This window comes from Melanostigma gelatinosum, assembly GCF_949748355.1.
Source record: "Melanostigma gelatinosum genome assembly, chromosome: 1".
NCBI classification, from domain to species: Eukaryota; Metazoa; Chordata; class Actinopteri; order Perciformes; family Zoarcidae; genus Melanostigma; species Melanostigma gelatinosum.
In genome coordinates this window covers 33,064,579-33,072,720 of record NC_136634.1, presented here as the reverse complement: position 1 = coordinate 33,072,720, position 8,142 = coordinate 33,064,579, and the positions used below count along the sequence as shown (strand labels likewise).

At 41.3% G+C, this 8,142-nt stretch overlaps 1 protein-coding gene across 1 annotated transcript; it reads right to left on the bottom strand.

The window, feature by feature from the left end:
- Positions 1-3,974: 3,974 nt before the first annotated feature.
- Positions 3,975-8,037, bottom strand: LOC306778599 (DNA-directed RNA polymerase II subunit RPB3). Its single transcript, XM_079270183.1, has 9 exons — positions 7,887-8,037; positions 7,389-7,438; positions 7,082-7,150; positions 6,912-6,964; positions 5,628-5,756; positions 5,495-5,546; positions 4,773-4,941; positions 4,597-4,671; positions 3,975-4,492 (listed from the first exon to the last, which is right to left on the bottom strand). Exons 1-9 carry the CDS (start codon positions 7,970-7,972, stop codon positions 4,348-4,350), a joined length of 828 nt encoding a protein of 275 aa, XP_079126309.1. The 5' UTR covers positions 7,973-8,037; the 3' UTR covers positions 3,975-4,347.
- Between the last annotated feature and the right edge of the window lie 105 nt (positions 8,038-8,142).

Below are 8,142 nucleotides of genomic sequence, written 5' to 3'. Positions count from 1 at the left end.
ACAACCCAGCGTAAAATACAGAAAGGAGCCAAGAACTAATAGAGTCCATGGCTATTGTTCTTTCATCAGAAGGTATATGCAGGTGTCAGAAGAGGATTCAATCCACACTTGGTTCTCATAACTTCATTAGTGAGTCCTTAACCTTCTCTTAACACCAGGTAGGTCAGCTCTATTGTTGATGCTGAACTGATGTGTTCACTGAAACAGAAAGACTTGTGTCACTGACCCTCTCTGATCCTCTGCAGCTGTTTGCACCAGCTACTGCACCAGCTACTACCAATGGTAGGAATTTTATTACGTCCTCTGAACCGGCCTGCCTGTTTACACCTCCAAGCTTCCCGGACCTCTTCAGAAGGCAGCGAGGAGCGTGCCAAGTGAGCCCGAAGCTGGAGCCAGCACAAACACGCTTTCCCAATGGAACATCAGCTTTCAGTGCCGCACTTCAAATTTCTCTCATGCAAGTCTAAAATATTAGTGTGGGAGCTACATTTGAAAAACAAATTGTTCTTTCACTATTTTGTTCAGAAGATATTTTGGTGGGGAAGGTACTGAATGTTTTACTTAGACCAGTGGTGTATAAAGTACTCAAAAGCCATACTTGAGTAAAAGTAAAGATACCTTACTGGAAAACTACTCAAGTAAAAGTAAAAAGTCACCTATTAGAATACTACTTGAGTAAAAGTCTTAAAGTATCTGATATTTATTGTACTTAAGTACAAAAGTACTTTAGTATTGTAGCACCCAGTTACCACAGAGACCCGGTTCACAACACCGTAAAGGCACCTACACACAGGAAGCAGTGTTATAAAAATATAAATGCTTTATTGGTACACCCTATGTGAAGTAACCAGTGACAGCTGGGTTAGCAGGCAGGAGGAGTTCACAGACCAGGCGATCAGATAGATCTCAAACAATTTAAAGCCAAATAAACAAAACAAAAAGACCAAGGCAGCGTCCCACTAACTAGAAAAGAAATGAAAACAAAAACATAAGTACTCACCCATAACTGCCAATAACCAGAAACCCAACCCAAAAGATTATCCTTCCACCCACCTGTTCAGCCTCTTTATGGCATGACAGCTCTGACCGTCTTCACACTTGTGCATGTGTTTTCTTTTAGACCGTTTGGACTATCTCATTTTAGTGTTATAAACATAAAGTGCCTCACCGTGGACCAGTATCGCTTAAGTTTTTTCACAATGAGGAAATAGCATCAAAGTGCAACTCGTTTCTGAATAAAGGTTTTGGTTGATTTTCTGATTTCATTGCACTCGTATTTATTATGGACATGGGTGAGCGTAAGTCTCAATGGATAAAAGTACTGATGATGTGTGCTGGAGGGAGGAGTAATTGCCACCACTATCATGACTGTCTTTATGTACTCCAATTGTCATTATCATTATCATTTTTATGTCTCATGAATAATTATTTGTGCATGGCGTCAATGGGGTTGCCATTTTGAGTAATTGGCAACCAATTATTGACCTTTGATTGTATATTTTATCGATATACCAAACATTTGAATATAGATTTAAGGGTGATTTCACAGAATATAACTTAAGCTCAGAATCCACTTGAGCTAAAATATATACATGTTCTATCTTCTTCATAATAATCTTATCATAATTATTGTATTTATAGAGCACTTTTCAGAGTACTCAAAGAAACTTTTACACAACATTATTCACACATTAGAAGCAGCTCTGAAAAGGTTTTGAAAGCAGCATATGGTGCAGTCTCTGATGTGTTTGGCTAGAGAGTTCCAGAGGGATGGGGCCAGCTATGGAGATCAGGTCTGCCACCCCAGGTCCGGTGCTTGGTCCTGAGTGGTGGAGAGAGGAGGTTGGCATCAGAGGAGTGGAGGCTGTGGGTAGGAGTGTGGGTGAAGCAGGTTGGGGAGGTAGGAGGGGGCATGGTGTTTCTAAGGTGGAAATCGGCAGTGCGATTGTTTTGATTGACGTGGTATTCAAAAGAGAGGTTGCTGTCAAAAATAACTCAGAGATTGTGGATGTGTTGGGAGGGAGAAGCAGTGGAGTTATCAGTGTTGAGGCAGGAGCTGTGAGTGGTTTTGGGGAAGGATTTGGGACCGATAATGATCGTGTCTGATTTATCACAGTTGAGTTTGAGGAAGTTGGTTCACATCCATGATTAAATTTCAGTGAGGCATTGGTCAGTAGCGTGAGTTGCAGTAGCTATGGATGTCGTGCAAATGTAGAGCGGGATGTCAATAAAATATAAATTTTTAGGTTTTCATTATTTCTTTTTAAAAGTTTCAGGTCTTTTCTTGTGGATCACTCAGTTTCGTTAGAAAAGAGACAGTTGGAATAAGTAGCTAAGCTGAGCTGTTAGATGGAGTGTGTTTGCGTTTATGAATCAACGGTTGAGTAAATGAAACAGTCAAGTTGCGGTCAAAGCTAGATGACAACATTGCCCCATCCAGGTATATTACCACCAGCTGCCACTGGTGTGATATCCTCACCTCAAACAGCATTACGAGGAAGATCCACAGACGACAGCTATGCAGGGGCAGAGCAATCATATACTGTGTAGAAGAGAGAACAACACAATACAACAGGTTATTATTGCATTGTTTGTTTGGGCCAATTGTGACGGTACCAGCGATTAGTTTCCTGGTATGAATACATCCCCTTCATCCTCAGAGCAGTGGAGAACCAGAGGGAGAAGAACGCTCCACCTGGTGGACAATAAAACAGAAACACCCCAGCAATGATGAAACATCATGAAGAGCACAATGAGTGAAACATTACTAAAGAACTTTGGGCTTCAACCTAAACTCCATTTGCGTAAGGGCTTTGAAACAACAGTGCCTGTAGGCTATAGTTGTCTTTTTAAAACTATTCAGCATGGGCAGATTATGAGACTACAGGCCCCTGGTCACAGACTGGTAAAAGGCCCCACCAACCCTACTCCATAGGCGCAAGACACACAGACGTTACAGCTGCTCTGCCTCTTTTTGTAGTAATTTTGAGTCTATTTGTAGTTGTTTTGTGTCTCTTTGAAGAAGTTATGCATTTCTTTGTGGTTTTGTGTCGGTTTGTGGTCATTTTGTGTCACTTACTTATTACTTTGGTGTCTTTGTTGTAGTTTTGGTCTGTGGTTGTTTTTAGCCTCTTTGTAATCAATTTGATTCTCATTGTAATTCTTTTGGTCACTTTTTTTGTCTTTCTTTTTTGTTTCTTTGTAGTCATTTTGAGTCTCTTCCTGTTTGGTACATGTCTCTTTGGATGCATCCCAAGTCTCTTAAATTGCATCCACCTTTCCCTCACTTGGTTCTTTTCCTTGCATCTCTCCGTGTGCGCAGCTCACAAGGTCTGCAGATAATCTTGAGTAACCCATATCCCCAAAACGATGATTAATAGCTCTGCAGGTAAGAGGGAAAATATGTATTTTTGACTGTGGGGTGAACTGTCCCTTTAAGAAGTGCGAGGATAAAAGTAAAAACCGCCTGCCTGTTGTCTCATGTATCTTAATGAAAAAATTATCTTGTAAGTCATTCAGTCTCATAGGTGAATGATATAATAAAGCAGTGGTTCCTTTAGGTGTAGGACATCAGCAGACAACAGCTAAGGAGTGCTTTTACTTTGAAATACATTACCCTCCTGTTATTACTGTAGCCGTTTGTCTGACCATGAGATTCATAAACCTTGGAAAACAAAAAACAAAAAAAAACAAAGTGCAGTTCTCACATCCATCACGCCAGAAGGAACTGTAGATATGGTGGAACATAATATATATGGTAGTTAGCAGAAGGAAACAAAGTTCACAGTGCTGGCTATGTTGCTGTAGTTATACTATACAGACACAATTAAGATTTTAAAACATTACACTTATTGGTTTCTCGTGTCCTCATTTTCTTTTGTGTTTTTCCAGATGGTTGAACATTTGTACCAAAAACAAAACCCACTGACAAATTACAATAAATAAACACTAAATAACATATTACAAAGTTCCTCAGGACAGATTTATTTAAAACGTAACATTAACAAAATAATCATCTAATAGTGTAAGTACACCAACAACTAAACAAATCCTGTGTCATTGTGAGACACACTGACCTTGCATTGGATGCTTTAACACACACAGACACACAGCTTGAGTTGAAATTAATGCTGGTGCTGAAATCTGATATTTTGTACATGGATGTATATCGAAATAATGAGTGTCCATTTAAAATAATGAAACATTATCTTTTGCTCACAAATGCATACAGATCCAAGGCCTGTATCCAGGGGGAGGCTCCATCTAATTCCAGAAACAATGCGTGCACACACCCGAGCAGTGCTGAATCAGAACAAATGCAGGTCCGGTTCGGTTAAGGCGTGGCCCTTAGTTGATGGTGAGCACGTCACTCTGGATCTCGTGGCTCAGCTGAGTCTGCAGGTCACTGAGCTTCTTCTTGAGGACGGCCAGCGCCGACATGACGATGGTCTCTGGTCGCAGCGAGCCGCACGATTCCACGTTGTAAAAGAACCTGAGCGGGAAATGTCACAGATGAGCTGTTGGACTGTTTGAAGCAGAGACATATTTGTCTTACAAAAAAAGAACCTATATATAAATAATAATATAAAATATCACCTTTCGGGCTTTCCATTGGGGTCGTAGGGAGCCTGAACCTCATCCTCCTCAATCTCGGAATATTCACTCTTTGGCCTGGACCAGAGTGACACCAAGACGTCAATTCATCATTCGGCCACTGTGCAATACTATACATGAATGCAGTCACAGAGAGCCGTACTGAAATGAAAACGTACCACTCCTCGGGTCGTGGGAAGACCGTGTGCCTCAGTGCGTTGTCTGGGTCGTACTCGAAGGAGACCCCCGCTGTTGGGTTCCACTTGGCGTGCTCCTTGCCGAAGCCCTTCTTGGCGTATGCCCTGAGCCGCAGCTCCTGACCCTTACGAAGCTTCACCAGTATAATGTCTACGTTGTTTCAGTGAATGACAAGAGGACGTGGAGAGAGTCAGGAAAAGGTATACGTTTCAAATGTTGTCGTTTCAGAAAACAAGCATTTTAAAAGTTTTTTTTGCTTTTGGTCTTGCGGACAGACCTGACAAAGCATGAAGTTAGAATTTTCACAAATTAGCTTCATTATGTAGTTATTTCGACATCCTTTTTATTTGTTTATTGCACAGAAAAATCTATTTCTTTTGGGTTCATACCGCTGTGGTAAACAAGCCAACGTGAAATCCACTGATGTTATGAACCCAGACAGCACGTATCTCCACAACATGTACAGAGTAGCAATAGAGGTTGTTTCAGCCATCTTTGATGAAACATTGTTGGTCGTCTACATGGAAGTATGCCCCCCAGGTATATTCAGGCAGACAGCATAAGAAAAATAAAGTGATTTTTGAACGTTAAAGCATGTAAACATGTTCTAAAAGAAACCCAAATACAATTATGAACCTGTAAATTAACACGATACGTCTTCTTTAACAGCCAATGTTCACCCTCAGGACAGCTTCAAGCTTACCATCTTGTTCAACGTAGTCGTTGGGGTCATTGTCTCGACTTCTGGAAGTCACCTGAAAAGCCAAATGACAACACGGTAAGCTTTTGCTTCCGCTCCCCTCTAATGACTTCAATAAGAAGGACCGAGGACTCACCGGGATGACTCTGGGGTTGTTGGACAAAAGATCACGTGATGTGACATGACGCGTCTGGTCCTCGGTACATCGAACGTCCAGCGTCAACTCAACAGAACACTCTGGACAAAAATCATCACAGGTACAGTCCTGCAGGAGGAGCAGAGAAAATATTGTCTGTCCTCTAGTAAACTAAGTTACAACCGGGAACAAACGCTGCCAAGACAGTAGTATAATATCCCATTATCATACACAATATTCCATTTCAAACGTGAGTCCTACGATGTGTTTAAAAATATATAGAAATATTCAGTATCTGTTCAGATATAGAGAGTCCCATGCAAATGCCAATGTACAGAGGTCCCATTGAGTTACATTGTGACGCGTTATAAATAAAAATGAGTATTGGGCGAAGGAAAATTCAAGTGAAATCTCATCACATTTCGTTTTGGCGAGAAAGTTGTTTGAAGGAGGAGTTTTCACAACGACATAAAATAGATACTAGAGGGAATTATGCGCTGTTTAACTTCAACACAATATTCAAAATCGCTACTCCTTCGCGTCGAAAGGAGTCAGGTGAGGTGGTTCGGGCATCTAATTAGGATGCCTCCTGGACGCCTCCCACTGGAGGTTTTCCAGGCACGTCCAACTGGGAAGAGACCCCGGGGAAGACCCAGAACACGCTGGAGGGATTACATCTCCCAGCTGGCCTGGGAACGCCTCGGGATCCCCCAGAATGAGCTGGAACATGTTGCAGGTGAGAGGGAAGTCTGGGTCAGCCTGCTTGGCCTGCTGCCACCACGACCCGACCCCGGATAAGCGGAGGAAAATGGATGGATGGATGGATGTTTTATGTAAATACGGTAACCACTATAGATTACTAGAACAAAGCAAAAGGATAATATCTTTGGGGCAGTGCATCATTTTTTTGTGGACGTTGGTGAAAGATATTCTGGAGCCATGTAGATCTGCTACCATAACAAAACAATAATTTAATTTTTTTTTTTAAATCTGTATCGACCAATATAGCTCATGGACGATCGGCAATCAATTTCGGCGGCCAAAAGAAGTGATCGAAGTATCTCTAAAAAGCTATATTTGCTCCCTTTTTTTCTGCTTATCTGATCTGAACTATGAGTTTTGTCATCCGTTGCGCTCCTACCTGAGGATCGTCTGTCCTCAGTCTGGAAGACCTCTTTGCAAAATCGTAATCATTTTTAGTCTGGAGTTTAAAGCGGAAAAACACCAGCAGTGGTTACTTAAGCATTTAAGGGTCACTGATCACTAATACGAAAGTAGACATACCCTAGAATACTGCATTTTGTCCACGATGTCATCACTTGTGAGAGGTATGAGACCTGACAACAAAGGGAAAACATCAATGTTGACCTCTCTGGTTATACTGCAACAATGCATGTACAATTACTACCATCAAGTTGCATTGGAAGCGCATCCTAAAACGCTGTGATACATACCGACTCTGTGTGCAATGAACTCATCGTGCAGTACTGATGAATTGGCATCGATCTGGATCCAGTCGATCGCTACAAATAAAGTAACACGAGTTCCAGTTAGACATTTAGAATGTTTTCTGTGGCATATTACTGTCAGACAGACTACATTTCCCAATGTTCCACTGTTGCTGATGCAGTCACACCATCTCAAGTCTCTCCAACTTCATTTATTTTGTCACAGATAACTATTTATATCCGGGTACCTGAGACAACTTTTCACACAGTGACAGTCCTAATTCAGAATGGAGGCTAACAAAAGTCACTGTACCTATAGTGGCAACTTCTGACATGAAGACACGGCGGATAGAGTTTGCAACCCTGGAAAGGAGAAAGACGGATGTTTTCATCGGTTAAATGTTATAATAAGTAACAGAAATCACACTGAATTCATCATTTAGGTTGACTGGGAAGCATACGAATAACAAAACGACCCTCTCAGAACATTTACTTTGAATCTTTCCTAAACTCGTGTAACCCAGAATAGCAAGAGAATATCAACTCCCCTCTTGAATCGGCACAATGTACTTGATATTAAAACGGAACATTATAATATTAAGCACCTGTGTACATCTCTTACGTTAGCTAACGTTAGTTATCTTCACACAAATCTCAGTTACAGACAGCATTACAATTTAAGCGAAGTGCGTAACGTTAGCACCTTAGCGCGGTTATTTAACATGTATTGTTAATGTCTCAGAGAATGAGAGGAATAATGGCTGCTCTGTTGCACACACGCTCTTGAGTGGACAAATAAGTGAATACTCACGCCAAGTCCGTGTTTTCAATAACGAATTTGACATTCTCGTCCGTCAATTCTGTGATTTTCACGGTCGGTTGGTTAGCATACGGCATTATTGAAGTAAAATAGGCCTTAAAATTGACGTTATTATGTCGTCCACACACTCAACTACCGCTGCTTCGAGTTGAAGGCCTTCACGGAACTATTTACTACCCGCTGATTGGCCAGGAGATGTAAATAACAAAGCTGATTGGTCACGATGATATATTAGGCGGGTCCTTAT

Coding starts and splice junctions, on each gene's coding strand:
- LOC306778599 (XM_079270183.1), bottom strand. CDS start 7,972: ATGCCGTATGCTAACCAACCGACCGTGAAAATCACAGAATTGACGGAC. Junction 6,965..7,081: donor GTTCATTGCACACAGAGTCG/GTATGTATCACA, acceptor CTTTGTTGTCAG/GTCTCATACCTCTCACAAGT. Junction 5,757..6,911: donor ACAAAATGCAGTATTCTAGG/GTATGTCTACTT, acceptor CTCCTCCTGCAG/GACTGTACCTGTGATGATTT.